This window comes from Callorhinchus milii, unplaced genomic scaffold (assembly GCF_018977255.1).
Source record: "Callorhinchus milii isolate IMCB2004 unplaced genomic scaffold, IMCB_Cmil_1.0 Scaffold4, whole genome shotgun sequence".
Taxonomy (NCBI): domain Eukaryota; kingdom Metazoa; phylum Chordata; class Chondrichthyes; order Chimaeriformes; family Callorhinchidae; genus Callorhinchus; species Callorhinchus milii.
In genome coordinates, this window is record NW_024704745.1 from 8,755,952 (window position 1) to 8,773,296 (window position 17,345).

The following is a 17,345-nucleotide window of genomic DNA, read 5'->3' on the forward strand; positions in this document are numbered from 1 at the left end:
GAAGACCCGGACACAACAGCTTAACCCCGCTTGTTATACACAAGAGAGCCGGGACCTAAGTCAGTCCTTGCTTACGAAAGGGATGATCAACCAAGCTGTGCCCTGGTTGCTACGCAGAGATCCCGATTGGAGATATGAAGACAGGATTAAGGATGGAGGTCAATGATAGCTATGGGTCTACCTGGCACAGTTGGTAGCACTCTTGCCTCTTGAGTCAGAAGGTTGTGGGTTCAATGCCCCATATCAGGACTTTGAACTCACATAATTCACTTGTAGGACATTGTTGTACGCAAACTGGCTACCGCGTTTCACCCACAAAACACACAGTCAATCAATTTTACAGTATATCCTGTAAAGCACTTTGAAATGTTTTAGAGACATGATAAAGCGCCATATCAAATGGAAGGATTATGATATTATTATTGATTATTATTATTATTATTTATTATATAAATGACAGGAAAAGGGTTATGTGTCAACAATGATGTTCTTGTGTGATACTGACCTCCTCATTCTGATATGCAGTCACTGCGATGAACTGAGTTTCAGGGAAAAAGTGATTGGAAATCATCCTGTGAGGACCTCCCAGTCGCACTATATAAATCTGAGGCTCGTACTTGTGCAGAGAATTTAGAATTACCTGTGTGAAAAAAAGGAAGACAAAGTGTAAGTTAACAATCCTGACTTTACTTACAGGATTTTTACCCACGTAGAATACTTTTAATTGTTGTATCCTTCTGGACACTGCTTAATGCTGTGAACGAGTGACAAGTGGAAAAATACCTGGATTTACACTTACTCTAATGACAAATACATGTACAATTCACACAAAATCATGTGAAGCTCTTTCAGAGGTCCTGATGATATTAAGTGGTGCTGTGTGTATATTAAAATATATACTGTCAATTCACGTTGCAGTATATTCTGTGAAGCTCTTTGAGATGTCTCAATAACATGATCATAATGATGATAATGATAATAATCCTTGCATTTGATATAGCACCTTATCACATTGTTGCGACATCTCAAAGTACTTCACAGAATAAGGTGCTCTATCAAGTGCAAGGATTATTATTATTATATTAAACACAAGGATTAATATAATTTATTGCTAAATTAAAGTAGGATTTTGTTGGTTTGTTGCTTAAAAGAGCCTAAAGAAAATCAGCATCAAAGCTGAGTCTGAATTCAATAATTTGAATTTGGTGCATTCGGAATACTCTGAAACACTGTGTTAATAGAGTAAATGTAGACCCAAATGAGATGTTATACTTTCTATTCCTTAGCACAGACATCCCACAAACAATATAAGAGAACAGAAAAATAGGAAGCTATGAAGGATTTGACAACTCTATACATTTGTATAACACAAAACAATACAAATTTACATTTGTACAGCACTTTTTTACATCAGGAGGGAGGATGTTCCAAAGCATTATTTATATATATATTATATATATGTGTGTATAACTGCTATGCGGAATTTGCTGCTGTGTTGCACCCACAAAATACACAGTCAATTCACGTTACAGTATATTCTGTGAAGCGCTTCGAGGCATCTCAGTGATGTGATAAGACTCTATAACAAATGTAAGGATTATTATTATATATATATATATATATATATGTGTATTAATTGCTATCAACATATCTATTACTGTAGCTTTCGACTACCAGGATGCAAGAACGTGGTCGAGATGGACCTTGGTCTTTTTTTTGGTCCAGCAGTCCCTATGTTCCTGTGCATAAAGGCAACTTATCGAAATGAAAGAAGGGAAATGAAAGGGAAATGCAGTGCACGATTTTGTTTCAAATCTGAAAATTGTTGTATTCCATTAATTCGGGATAAGTGCCCTTTGCCAGCTGCTAATTATTTTTACAGCAGTTAAGACCTCCAACTTTGTATTAGAATTAAGTGGGGCAGAGTCATCCCATAATAAATGTATTCCAGACTTTCAAGTTGGTTGTTGTTGTGTGTGTGTGTGTGTGTGGTGGTGGGGGTGGTGGTGGGGGGGAGAGGTGTCTAAAAGGGATAAGCCGTTAATTTCATGTGATGATTGATAATTGCAAAACAACTCTAATTATCTAATTGCATGTAAAGCACTCACTTTTGTTTAAGGCAATTTCAGGAGGCAACTGACAGCTCTGTGCCAAGGAAAACATCAATGACTAAAACTCATTACAAAGCGGGGTTTTTTTTTAAAAAAAAACATAACCCTGGAGTCGTACACACAGCGAGATCTCTCAGCCCACAAAACAAAACAAAAAAAACCTTTTTTTTTTGGGTAGTGGGGGGGGGGGGTGGTTGTTTGCTGAGTACAACGCGATGTCCATTAAACTCTGAAAGTCTCAATTAGACCTGTGTGTGGGTTTTTTTTTTTTAATTCTTGTTTGCGTTTGGTTTCCCATCCAACAATAGGGGCGACATGAGCAGAGTGGGGCTGAGAGAGGGATAACTATAATACATTAATTAATGCGCCCTTTTTTTTTGGTGTGTTCGTAATTGCACTTGGCTTGTCGTTGCAAACCAGAGGGAGTTTGCAGCAGCAGCAGCAGCGACTTGCCTTACCTGTCCACCGCAGTTGACTTTATTGGTCAACTTGACTTTGCTGAAAGAGATGGGGGCTTTCATCCAATACGCCCCGAAGTTGGGGGAGTCCGGGTGGATGTAAACGCAGCTCTGGGTCAGGGGCTCTGGTTTGCCCGCAGGTACCCACTCGCCGTTCACATACTTCCAGCGATGGCTATCAGCGACCACGAAGTCCAACAGGAATGAGTACATGGCGTTTGGATCCAAACCAGAGACGCTATTTTAAGGACTGGAAACATTCGCCTGAAAGAGGGAGAGGGGGAGAGAGAGAAGGGGGGAGAGAGAGAGAGAGGGGGAGAGGGAGGGAGAGAGAGAGAGAGAGAGAGAGAGAGAGGAGAGAGAAAGAAAGAAGAAAGAAAGAAAGAAAGAAAGAAGAAAGAAAGAAAGAAGAAAGAAAGAAAGAAAGAAAGAAAGAAAAGAAAGAAAGAAAGAAAGAAGAAAGAAAGAAAGAAAGAAGAAAGAAAGAAAGAAAGAAAGAAAGAAAGAAAGAAAGAAAGAAAGAAAGAAAGAAAGAAAGAAAGAAAGAAAGAAAGAAAGAAAGAAAGAAAGAAAGAAAGAAAGAAAGAAAGAAAGAAAGAAAAAGAAAGAAAGAAAGAAAGAAAGAAAGAGAGAGAGAGAGAGAAAGAGAGAGATAGAAAGAGAGAGAGAGAGAGAGAGAGATGGAAAGAGAGACAGAGAGAAAGCAGATACAGATAGAGATAGAGAGAGAAAGAGAGAGAGAGAAGAGAGATAGAAAGAGAGACAGAGAGAAAGCAGATAACAGAGAGAGAAAGAGAGAGAGAGAGAGAGAGAAAGAGAGAGAGAAGGTTAAAAAACAAACCTTTCTTTGGGGAAACACATAACGATCATTTCACTGAAAAACACGAAAAAAAAGCACCTGTGTTTTTTTTCCCCTCTCAATAGAAGAGAGCGACTCTGACTCTGGCTCTGACTCTCGGGGTTTTTCCTGTGTAATTCCAACCTTCGGAGCAACGCCGTTTAGGGCAGGAAAGGGGGAGTGGGGGAGAGTTCCGTGGGAACCGTTCAGCAATGGGATCAGAAGTCCCCATCCAGTGCAAACGAGGGCAGAAAAAGAGCGACCAGGTTTGAGACAGAAATGTTTTGGGGGCATTTAATTCCGCAAAGCGACCTGTGTTTCTGCTCAGATATTCCCACAACCAGGCTACGAATTATTATTATTATTATTATTAATTATTATTTTATTATAGCATGAATTATCATCCAGGATTATTGCTATTATATTATTACATAATATTACATAATAGCAATAATCCTCGATGATAATTCATACTATAATAAAATAATAATAATAATAATAAAATTATATTATTATAGTATCTAATATAGTATTATATTATTACGAATACAGCCAGCGACTGGGGCTGCACCTCTCCCATCCTGTTAGCGTCAGAGTGGATTATTTGGTCAATTTGAAATAAATATCTCTCGCATAAACGAAGCATTTCTCTGTGCCAAAAGGAGAGGCCGATGAAAGGGACAAGAGATTCAATCACCCCCAGGAGGGGAGAAGGTTGGAGGAGAAACCAACACACTGTAGCCTCCGCGTTATTATAATTATAATCATTATTATAACTATTATCGTTATCATTGTTACTATCACTCATCACTGCACCCACGTCATTATTAAGCAGTCATAAATATTATTATTCACCGCTATTAGTCGCCGTCGTTCACCATCATCATAACAAAGAAGATTAGCAGAAAAACATAAGAGGAGGTTAACCAAAAAAAAATTTTTTTCACGCAAAAGGGTTGTTCAGGAAGCCCAAATGCTTTTTTTTTTGACTACGAGTTGACGCCCAGACGGTCACATCCTTTGAAAGGGAATCAAATAAAGACTTGGATGAATGAAGACATGAATTTGGGAGGAGAGTGCAAAGGGAGGGTTGGAATTAGAGAAGACAGCTCCAGTGGGCAGCTACTGTATGCTAATAATAATAATAATAATAATAACAATAATAATAATAATAATCCTTGCATTTGATATAGCGCTGTTCACGTCGGGCGGACGTCCCAAAGCGCTTCACAGAACGCACTGTAAAGTGAATTGACTGTATATTTGTGGGCGAAACGCAGCGGCCAATTGCGCACAGCAATGTCCCACAGACAGTCGTGGATTGAAAATGACCAATTTATTATTGTTTTGGGGGTTTCGGAGGGATCAGTACGATCGCTTCGGAGCCCAATTTTGGGGATGGCGTCAGATCAGCCCCTGATCTGGAACACAGCGCTATCCCTTTCCTGCTATCCTGGAAATGGGATGCAAGTCCTCTTCCCTCTCTCTTTTGGCTCTCACATGGCGTTGGGCGACTTCTTCCAAGTTCCTCCTTGCAAACTCCACAGCGGAAAATCGACAGTGTCAGAGGGGCAACAGCAACAACAGCAACAACAACAACAACAACAACAAATATCACACAGGGAAATCACACCGAGGTGAGCTCTCTCTCTCTCTCTCTCTCTCTCTCTGAGGGTTCCCTAAGGGCAGTGTATTGGGGAAAAGCCTACAGGGAAGCTCGTCTGCTCATCCCCTGGTTCGCTCTGCTCGGTTTGGGGGGGAAACGCTGGGCTCAAAGTGCAGAAGAATATTTTTTAATATTCTCGAGCACCGACACATTTGCCCACCACCCCCCCCCCCCCAAAAAAACGATGACTTTTAATAGAGACCCTCCACCACCACCCAAAGCATTTATTTCTCTTACTCCTGCAAAACCCAAGCCATAAAACTTGGAACAAGGTATTATTTGTGGAGTCCTGTAGCTCAGTGGTTAGAGCACTCGCTTTGCAAGTGAGAGACCTGAGTTCAATTCCAGGCAGAGGGCGAAACCTTGGGCAAGTTTCCTTAATCCACACAGAGCCTAATAATAAACCCTCCAAAAACCAAAAACAATAATAAATTGGTCATTTTCAATCTACGACTGTTTGTGGGACATTGCTGTGCGCAATTGGCTGCCGCGTTCGCCCACAAATATACAGTCAATTCACTTTACAGTGTGTTCTGTGAAGCGCTTTGGGACGTCCTCCCGACGTGAAAAGCGCTATATCAAATGCAAGGATTATTATTATTATTATATCATATTATTTTGGGGGCAAAACGCTGCGATTTTCAACAGGACCGTTTTATCGCGAGTCTCCCAGTTGCGGTTCTGTTCGTTGTCCCAAAGGCGTAAAAAATGTTAGCTTTTTTTTAAAAAAAAGAAATTTAGCGAATATTAAGAGGCTTTACGCCGATTGACATTACATTACATATTATATTATATTATATTTCAGGTTGTTGAGAATAAACAATTGATTTTTATTGATTTTTTTTTGCTTGAGGTCATTGCTTCGATCTGTATCACTCTTAAAATTGAACACGGAATCCGTCGGTTTTAAACGGATTTTGCAGTCGGTGTCGCTCCAATGAATTTAAGTCACAACACACTTGAACGTTGCGCCCGTTGATCGACAGTAATGTATGTGGTGGTTCAGAGGTACGTTGGTTTGCAGAGGAAGGGTTCGGCATAACCCCCTATTGCACACTCACTGAACCTCAATATAAAAAAAAAACAACCTTGAGATCACCGCACAGGTGACAACGCGACGTCCTTCTGGTAAAATAGATCGTGTTGCAAAGCGGCCCCTTTTCGTCTTGTTTTCGTACTGCGCGTAATAAACGCGCTGCAGATTCATCCCCCACCGTGAAATATCGTTGCGATTTTCCAGATGGGATAACGCGTGCAGGATTTTTCCTTTGCTGAGCTGCAATTCGGTGTGTGTTTGCGTGTGTGTGATTGCATGTGTGTGTGTGATTGCGTGTGTGTGTGTGTGTGTGATTGCATGTGTGTGTGTATGTGTGTGTGTGTGTGATTGCGTGTGTGTGTGTATGTGTGTGTGTGATTGCATGTGTGTGTGTGTATGTGTGTGTGTGTGTGATTGTGTGTGTGTGTGTGTGTGTGTTTGCTGTCAAATTGAATTAACACAATTCCAGTTTGCATCCCCCAGCACGTCAGGGATTTACAAACCTGCACCAAAATACCTGGACCAATGTCTCCAGAACTGGGATCTGTAAGTAATGCTATCGTTATTATTGTTATTGTTATTATTGTTATTATTATTATTATTATTATCCTGGCGTTCTCATAACGCTAATCTCATCAATCCCGACTGATCAAGGGGCGTTTATATGGGAAAACTGTACAAGGAGGAAGAGGGCACTGGGGAGCAAGAGAGGAGACTGAGAATGGGAAACTAACTGTACGCCTGTCATCGGAAAGTGTGAATATTGCACTGTGATTTTTTTTAAAAAAAAACACGTGTGAGACCTCCACGATCAAAATACAATGACTATAACTGGTAAAAGGTCCCACCGTTGAAGTTTTCTCACACACACACACACACACACACACACACACACACACATAGAAACAAGACACAACCAAACAGGATTGCACAAAGCAAAGTTTGCTGAAAAGATTAGGAACTGGGGAAGGGAGAGAGAGATAGAGAGAGAGAGAGAGAGAGAGAGAGAGGTGGGGTTGGGGGGGTTGTGGGGTGGGGGGGGGGGGGGGATGGAGAGGGAGAGATGCAATTGCAACGATATGACCTAAAATTAGCGAATGTGACCAGCGTTTGGCTGTGAACTCGGTGCCTTACGTGAAACGTACTTGAATGCTCAAAGCATTTCTCAGCGAAGACCTTATTTTAGTTTTTTTTTACAAAAAACACACACTCTCCCCCCCACACCCCCCCCGACCCCTTGCTCGATTCCCACCGAAAACACCCGACTGAGCGAAAATGAAAAATAAAGTACTGAAATCCTCCCCGATGGTCGCTTGCACCCCCCAAACCCCCCCACTGCTTTGCAAAAGATGGAAAACAAAACGCCTCACTCGTTGATTTACTTATCTATTATTATTATTATTATTATTATTATTATTGATTGATTGATTGATTTTTTTTTCTTGGCTCGAGGTCTTACTTTGTTGGACCCGCATCTCTGCATTGAAACTGACACACACATCCCCAAAGCCTTCACAAAGAAGTTGCACTCTCCAGTGAATCACCTTCACGGCAACATCTCTCGACCAGAGGAGTGGGTGACATTCACACAAGTCATCGTCCAGGACCGACGGACCTATTCTTTTGCACATTATTTATCTGTGATTCACAGAATCCCCATCAATGACTAAGTGATCCATTGACTTGATCTTCTTTGGCGTTATATTTCCCAGCTTTTCCGAAGCAGTGGGTGGGGTGGGTGGGGGGATGGGGGGGTGGTGTGGGGTGGTGTGGGGATGGGGGGGGGGGGTTGGGATGCAAAAAAGCAATCACTAGGAACATCGCAGACAGCTCTTGAAAGAAGTTGCATTGGTTCTCATCTCAGTCTCTCTCTCTCTCTTACCCCCACAACCCAACCCCAAACCCCCAACCACTTCGGGCTACAAAAACGGACCCCCCCCCACCCCCACCCCCACCTCCCTTCCCTCCCCCCTCCTCCTCCCCTTCTCCACTGACCTCCCGTTCTTGGTGACGATCATTTCGTTGGTGACCCGCTTGAATTTTTGCCACAGCTCCGACTCCTCCAGAGCCACTTTCAGCTGCTTTTCCGTGGGGTCGCCTTTCTCGCTGCCGACCACCAGCTCACTCTCCACGGCGCTCAACAGGCGAGCCACCCGGTGCTCGCTGCTCCTGCTGTGAGGCTGGGTCATGACTTGAGACACTTTGCCACCTCCTCTCTCTCTCTCTCTCTCTCTCTCTTCTCTCTCTTCTCTCTCCCACCCCCTCCCAACCAAAAGCACCCCCTCCCCACTCCCCTCCACTCCCAGCTAAAACACTGTCCCCTTTCCCTCCCCCTTCCCCTACCTCCCACCACCCCCACCCCCCCCCCAAAAAAAAACAACTGAAACACTTTGCCACCTCTTCTCCTGCACCACCACCACTCACCCCTCCAAATTCCACCCTCCCCCCCCTACCCCCACCCTCCCTCCAGCTGAAGCACTTTCCCCTTCCCTCCCCTCCAAAAAAACAGCTGAAATACTTTCCCTTTCTCTCCTACCCCCCCCCCCAAAAAAAAAACAGCTGAAATACTTTCCCCCTCCCCTCCCCCCGAAAAAAAACCAACTGAAACTTTCTCCTTGCCTCCCTCTCCAAAAAAAAGCAGCTGAAACACTCCCCCCCCTCCCCTCCCCTCAAACACACACACACACACACACACACACACAATCACCTACAGTAAAACAACCCAATCAACCTGTATGTGCATACATGTGTATGTGTGCATATATGTATGTGTGTGTATGTGTGCATATATGTATGTATGTATGTATGTATGTGTGTGTGTGTGTGTGTGTGCATATATGTATGTATGTATGTATGTATGTGTGTGTGTGTTGTATGTATGTGTGTTGCAAAGCTTAAAGCCAAGCCTTGAACGAACGAAAATTCAAACGAGAAGCAAAGTCGGGCAAAGCACACCCTCGCAGTCAGTCCCTTGCTTGTTCATTGACTGTGAATATTCCAAATAATGAGTGGACCCCAGCCATTGCAGGACTAAAAATAAACTTGACTCTAATTGCTTTTTCGCCATGTGATCCTGTGTGATGACGTTCAGCCGAATCGCCATTGGTTTTCTTCTCTGCCAGCTATTGGATGGAGCGCAATTTTTTTCCATTCAACTATTTTTTAATGCACAGTGTAGAGGGCGAGCCAGGGCTTTGCTAAAATGTAGTATACAACAACGACAACAACAACAAACAAACCAAAAATTACATTTGCGTGGCGTCTTTCACGTCGAGAGGACGTCCCAAACGCACCGGACAGTCGGTGTTTCCGACCCGAGCTGGGGTTTGATATTGGGGAGGGTGGAGGCCGGGGGGAGGATGGGGGGGAAACAGAGTGATCGAAAGCACGGTGGAAGAGGAGGGTTTTGAGATGGGTCTTGAAGGAGGCAAGGGAGGGGGCGAGACGTTGGGACGGCGGGATGGAGTTCCAGAGGGTGGGGGTAGGGTGGCAGAAGGCCCGGCCACCAATGGCGGGGTGGGTGTGGCGGGGGACGTGAAGCAGGCTGGAGTCCGCTGAGTGGAGGGAGCTGGCAGGATGATAGGGGGGAATAAAACCATGGAGGGCTTTGAAGGTGAGGACCAGGATCTTGAACTGTATCTTCTGTGTGATGGGAAGCCAGTGGAGTCGGGCGAAGATGGGGGTGATAGGGTCGCGGAGCCTGGTGTGGGAGAGGATACAGGCTGCAGAGTTCTGGATGATCTGTAGCCTGTGGAGGGAGGAGTTGGGGAGGCCGACAAGCAAGGAGCTTGCATAGTCAAGACTCAATGTAATGAAAGCGTATATGAGGGTTTCGGCGGCCTGTGGTGTGAAACAATGGCGGAGCTGGGTGATGTTGCGGAGGTGGGGAAGGCAGAGTGGGTCATGGCACAGATGTGGGGGGAAAGGATAGCTGAGGGTCAAACAAGCTCCAAGGTTCTGCACTGGCTTAGCAAGGTGGAGTGTGCAACCATGGATGGTGATGGTGTCAGTGCCTGAGGTGTGGAGGCGCTAACAGGAGCCAAGCAGGAGAGCCTCGGCCGGTGATGTTCAACTGAAGAAAGTTAGCTCTCATCCAGGACTTGATATATTCTGTTAGGACAGCAATGGTCCTGGAGTCAAGGGTGGAGGTAGAGAGGTACAGTTGGAAGTTGACCCCATGTCTGCGGATAATGTCACCAAGAGGGAGCGTGTAGATGTTGAAGAGGAGGGGACCAAGGACAGACCCCTGAGGAATGCCGCACAAGACGGTGCGGGGGTTAGAGGAGAAGCCATTTGTGGAAATGAAGCGGACGCAGTGTGAGAGGTACATTTTGAATCAGTCAAGGACAGAGCCATGAAGGTTGAGGTGAGAGGAGAGGCAGTGGATGAGGATAGAGTGGTCAACTGTGTCAAAGGCAGCAGAGAGGTCAAGGAGGACGAGGAGGCAGAGGGAGCCCTGGTCGCAGCTGGACAGAAACCCGATTGGAGGAGTTTGTGAAGGGAATGGCGGGAGAGGAGGGAGTGAAGCTGGGAAGCAACAACTTGTTCCGGGACCTTGGAGAGGAAAGGGAGGTTGGAGATGGGACAGTAGTTTGAAAGCAATGATGGGTCCAGGGAGGGTTTTTTGAGGATAGGATTGATGACAGCCGTTTTTAATGGTTTAATGGTATACTTTTTAATGGCATAGTTATTATAATGTACTGAACTCTCCTTTTGTCAGCTGTTTCTCCCCGAGAAGTGAGGTGCAACTTTTCTCGTGATCTGTCAGGTCTTGTGGTGAAACCAGATGAATTTGAAAGGTGAAATTATTCACAAAGATAATGACTTTGCTTTCATAAGGAAACCAGCGTGAGTTGAACTGAGCTGGCTGAAATATATCTGATTACTTTAAATTGTTCCGCAACTTTGGTTAAAAGAACCTACAATGTCTTTCCGTTTCATCCACTTTTAGAGGATTTCAGCTATGGTACTGTATATATATTTAGATATTCACAGTCGTGTAGGTACTCGAATACATGACACCTTACAATAAAAAATTGTTATAGTGCCTTTCATGTCATGAAGATGTCTCCAAGTGCTTCACAGGAATCACTGCAAAGTAGTGACTGTGTATTTTGCAGGCAATTTCAGCAGCCGATTTGCCTACAGTAATGTCCCACAAACTGCCAAGAAGTGGATGAGCAATTTTATTTGGGGGATTGTTGGGTCAGAACACAGGAAGAAACCCCCTTCTCATTTCGAGTAGTACCAAGGGATCTTTAATATCCGCCTGAATATGCATGTCAGTTTAATGTCTCATACAAAGGACAGTACCTCGAACAATATAGGGCACCCCAGCGCTACGTTGAAATGTCACCAGGGATTCTATGGGCTCAAAGTCAAGGTGTTGGTCTTATACCTACAAACTTCTGACTCAGAGAACACAGCACTACCAACTTGTTCACTTACACACACACACACATACATATATATATACATATATATATATATAAAAAATTGTTTTTCAGCTAACCAAATTAGAGAAGGCAAATGAGTAGCTTCACATTGATACGATTACATCACTGAATACTCATTTTGGTTCGTGTGTAGCAAAGCTTTATTAATTCTGTAATTTTCTAGATCCATAGCAAGTTAAAGAAACTTCAGGGTAAAGGACTTCGGAAACAATCAGAAACTATTTAATTGCAAAAAACTACTGAAGCAGCTTCAGCCATTTTAACCATTGGAGGAAACAATTTGCTCCAATGTTGTCAACCCCCTTCCTTATCTCCAGCCCAACAAATTTACAGTGTCCGGTCGATTCACATTAGGCAAACAGCTTGCAAAGTACCCAAAATATTCACTAATCTGGAATTATTCACGGGACAGACATTTGCATCAAATTATGAGTTCCCAAATTTGTCGATCAAACAATTTTGTGACAAAATTGTCAGTCGTTCATCGGGAGAAGGAAAAATGTGAAAAATGAACTTCTGTTTAGCCCACAAAACATACAATCAATTCACTTTACAGTATATTTTGTGAAGCGCTTTGAGACATCTAGAAGACATGATAAAGCGCTATATCAAATGCAAGGATTATTTATTATTAAGATGACTATACTGAGAGTTTATAACTACAAATATATGTAACATAATATAACCTTGTTAACCATGATTAGTTTCATTTTTGAAGAGTGCAAAGAGTGCTGGCAAGAGGCATTGTTTTAAATTAAGAAGTCATATTTATCTATCAAATTATTTTAACCTGATATTGGCATTTGAAGGTGCATGTGTACCTTCAAATAAGCTTTTAATTTTCTGCCACATGGCCAATAAAAGTGCACCTGGCCTTTTCTTTTTAAAAGTTAATTTCCTCATGGGTCATTTTATCTTCCTCTCTCATCCTGTATACAATAGCGATATCTCGTATTAATAGTTCTGTATTAAAGGGAGGGAGGATGAGAAATGACACAATGCCCCAAGGAAGTTAGATTGTGTGGAGGAAAAGCTTATGTAAAGAAACTCTAGAAAATAGTCATGTAACTTGAAGAGATTTAAAAAAAACACACAAGTTCAAATATTGCCCCAGAATAAATCAGGGATTTGCTCGAGTGGTAGCACTTTGTTCATCTACTTAACAAAGACCAAACCAAAGGCCACATCTTGGGGTTCTGGAAAATCCCATCTCAAACACTAATGAAATATTCCCAAACTATTTTTTCTGTTCACTTTTCAGATCACCGTGCAAAACTTATATCTAACTCACCGAATAGAGTAAACAAAGTATTTACATTGGAGATGCATTTTTAGGTTTTCAGCCAGACCTTGGACAAAGGGTGGTGATTCATTCACACTCCCATATTGAACCGAGTTATGTTTACACTTACATGTATTTGGGATAATTTCTGAAAAACATTTAATATTTTCTTGATTGAATGATGGGGTATGCTGCCCTTTTCAATTAAATCCAATCAGAGCAAGGTCCTATACAAATAATAATAATAATAATCCTTGCATTTGATATAGCGCTTTTCACGTCGGGAGGATGTCCCAAAGCGCTTCACAGAACATACTGCAAAGTGAATTGACTGTATATTTATGGGCGAACGCGGCAGCCAATTGCGCACAGCAATGTCCCACAAACAGTCGTAGATTGAAAATGACCAATTTATTATTGTTTTTGGTTTTTGAAGGGATTATTATTAGGCTCTGTGTGGAGTAAGGAAACTTGCCCAAGGTTTCGCCCTGACCTGCCTGGAATAGAACTCAGGTCTCTCACTTGCAAAGCGAGTGCTCTAACCACTGAGCTACAGGACTCCATGTCCTATACAAGATAGTTGTGATAAACAACAGTTGGAAAGAATAGTAAGCAAGGAAGATGGCATCTGGAGGCAACAAGTAACAATTCAGGTGAAGATAAAGAAATATTTTATGACCATTCTCAGCAAATAGTTCAAAGTGAAGATTAGACAACCACAATAGACAGCGGGTTTCAGACCCATGAAACAAGAAATGTTCTCAAAAGAAAATCTAGGGTTTTACTTACATGTTGAATTCTCAACAAAAGGCATGTGGAAAAATTGCAGTAATGACATACAATATTGAGATTGCTGTCCCTCTTTCCACTGAACATGCAAAGAATAATAACTACATCCCATTGTTAGATTCCCAGGAGTGGCAAAACCTTAGGCAAGTTTCCTTACTCCATGAGCCTCTGTTTACCTAGCAGTAAATAGGAACCCAGTTGTTAGCCAATTGGTGGATCAATTTTGGGGGTAATAACTTGGTTCACTCAATCCACGATTATTTGTGGGACACTGCTGTTCACTGCCGCGTTTTGCTTACAAAAATCTACAATCAATTCACTTTACAGTATATTCTGTGAACTGCTTTGAGACATCTCAACAACATGATAAATTGCTATATTTAATGTAAGGATTATTATTATATTGCTCAAACACTATTGCACTCACTTCCTCTGACTTAGCGCAAGGTGCTATAATGGCAGATCTGGTTGGCACTGAGAATTGGCTTGAACACTTACTGCAATGTGCATAACAGATAATTAATTACTAATTTATAATATTTCTTAATAACATTCCCAATAAGGAGTTTGAGTTACATAAAACTTACAGTCACTGAAGTGGGTCACACCAACTCACTATAAGTTCTGCTCTAATGTGATCTACTGTGAAAGAGAATTCAAATAGGATTCCAATTAAGGATCTGTTAATAAATATCACAGGTTGGATCCCAATGTTAGAATGTAAAGAAATTAAATTAAAATAATTACGAGAAATATCCATTTTTTAAGATGGGGAAAAGTTAAATGATTGCACAAGGTCATAAACATGGTCTGAGTGATGTCGTCTCCCTCAGTTATTAATTTAAATGTCTTAATCTATACATCAACAGGTGCTTTGAACAACTAATAAGAGGTATTAACTGACAACATTTGATGAATATTTCCATCTCCTGCACATTATCCAAATCATCTGAAGCAGAAAACTGTGCTGAATGTACCAGAAGGCTGCAGAAACCCAATCTCCCAGTCAGTACAATACTGTCAGCAATTTAAAGCGTCAGGTTGCTTTGCACTGGATGAAGATATAATTGAATTACTAAAATAGCCATCTGCCTAATCTCAATTTTAATCAAAGGAAGACGGCACCCTAGGATTATAAGACTTAAAATGACTTATCGTAGATTAGGTTTCTTCAAATTTCAGATGAGTATTGCAGCAGAAGCCTTTCATTCAAAACATCTTGGTCATGAGTGCAAAGGTTCCTTTACCTATTATGCAATCACTACAAATGAATGACATCTTGGAACTGCTACCAAAGGTTTCATTTTAATTTTTTTTAAAACAATCCCTAGGTAACTGTGGTTTATTGTACAACATTGATCCTCGCACCTCAGATCCGGTAATGTCACATTATTTCAACAAGTAATTTTACAGATAGTTTCTACCAGAAATCCTTTATTATTTATTGTTCACCATCACTTTTTCTGCTAATACTAGCATTTCTCCCCTCCTCTCTCCGAACCCGTGACTGTGAGTCCTCTCTAACTTGCACACGATCGTGCATATGTTGTCTGTCTCTCTCTCTAACTCGTGTGGAGTCCTGTAGTTTAGTGGTTACGCAGGTGGCTCACACGTGTGAGGACCCGGGTTCGATTCCTGGGCTGGGCAAAACCGTAGGCAAGTAATAAGGCCCCCACCCCCAAAAAAGCTTACTCAATCCACGACTGTTTGTGCGACACTGCTGTGTGCAATTGGCTCCCTTGATTCACCCACAAAATACACTGTCAGTCCACTTTACAATATATCCTGTGAAGCGCCTTGAGACGGCTCAATTATGTGATAAGGCGCTATGTCAAATGCTATTACAACCTCTTATAATAATCTTTACATGTGGTATAGTGCCTTTCAAATCAGGAGGATATCTCAAAGCACTTCATGGCATTTAATGTAAAGAGTTGTGGCTGGGTGTTTTGTGGGCAAACGTGGCAGCCAATTTGTGCACAGAAATGTCCCCCAAATAGCCAATAAATTGAATAACCAATTTTTTATTTTGGGTGGGCAGGGGATGAGGGGAGGGAGATTGTTGGCCAGGACACCAGGAGAAATCTCTTCTCTTTTTCAAATAGTGATATAAGATCTTTAATGTCCACAACAGACAGATGCAAGCTCCTGGTTAATCTTGCAGCCATCCTCTGTAAGCACAAAGGTGACACACTTGCCGAAGCATCTCTATATCCTCTATAACTTTTAAGGTTTGATTCTCTCCTACCCAACCACTGATATGAATTAAATAAGCCAATTTGTTTACTTTTGAAAATCAACAATTTAATTTCACTTACAACTTACTGACTTTTTTTATTGTATTTGAATTTAAAGTTGTTAAATCAATGTATTCCCATCCCTCCCCCAAAACATACACACACACACACATGCTCTATAGGATGTCAAATCAAACGGACCTACACTTCCTAGGTTCATAGTTCACATTTTAACTTTTTAAAAACTGGGATATTACCTTTTTACATTTGTCTGGCACCCACTCGTTTTTTTTAAGTTGCAACTTTGTTTGCATCAATCAAGTGTTTAAAGCAGTTAAGACGTAGGAGCAGGAGTAGGCCATTCGGCCCCTCGAGCCTGCCCCGCCATTTAATAAGATCATGGCTGATCTTCTAACCTAATTCCGTTTACCCGCCCTATCCCCATATCCCTTAATCCTTCCATCCTTTAGAAATCTATCAACTTCATTCTTGAATATGTTCAAGGACTGAGCATCCACAGCCTTCTGGGGTAGAGAATTCTACAAGTTCACTACCCTCTGAGTGAAGAAATGTTTCCTCAACTCAGTTTGAAAAGGCTGACCCTTAATCTTGAGACTATGACCCCTAGTTTTAGATTCTCCAACCAGGGGAAACAGTCTCATGGCATCTACCCTGTCAAGACCCTTAAGAATCTTATAGGTTTCTATAAGATCACCTCTAATTCTTCTAAATTCTAGAGAATATAGGCCTAGTTTACTCAACCTATCCTCGTAGATCAACCCCCTCATCCCAGGAACCAACCTAGTGAATCCACGCTGCACTCTCTCTAAGGCGAATATGTCCTTTCTTAAATAAAGAGACCAAAACTGCACACAATATTCGAGGCGCGGTCTCACTGAGGCCTTCTACAACTGAACAAGACTTCCCTACTCTTGTACTGTAACTCTTTTGCAACAAACAGCAACATGCCATTAGCTTTCCTAGTTGCTTGCTGTATCTGTATACTAACTTTTTGGCAATGGTGTACAAGGACGCCCAAATCCCTCTGAACACTACCTACTCTCTCCCCCTCCAGAAAATAATCCGCTTTTCTATTTTTACTACCTAGGTGAATAACTTCACACTTCCCCACATTATACTCCATCTGCCACCTTCTTGCCCACTCACCTATTTCCCTTTGCATTCTTCGTGTGTCATCCTCACAGCTTACGCTCCCACCTGTTACCTAAACAGATAATTGAGTACAGCAAAGAGCTAAAGGGCTGTTGTGTGGGGCATAGCCAGTCCACTGATTACGGCAACATATAATTCTCATCTGTGAATTTCCTGGTTAGTCGACTCGGCTCTCAAATAATGGTGTGGTAATTGGGGAAGGTCAGAATTTAGATTCCAAAATGCTTTCTCAGTTATCTGCTAAACAGTGGTTAGCTGTTGGAGAGGTCCAATTCACATGCAGTGCCATAGATCCTATA

The 17,345-nt window shown here is 42.1% G+C and overlaps 1 protein-coding gene across 1 annotated transcript; it reads right to left on the bottom strand.

Moving 5' to 3' along the window:
• Positions 1-475: 475 nt before the first annotated feature.
• Positions 476-8,304, bottom strand: LOC121848856 (T-box transcription factor T-like; the record flags this gene model as incomplete). The annotated part of the gene is given in 4 exon segments (XM_042334032.1): positions 476-640; positions 2,570-2,811; positions 2,814-2,833; positions 8,105-8,304. Coding segments are annotated over 4 exon segments (627 nt in total), but the record flags the coding sequence as incomplete, so codon positions are not given.
• Positions 8,305-17,345: the final 9,041 nt, after the last annotated feature.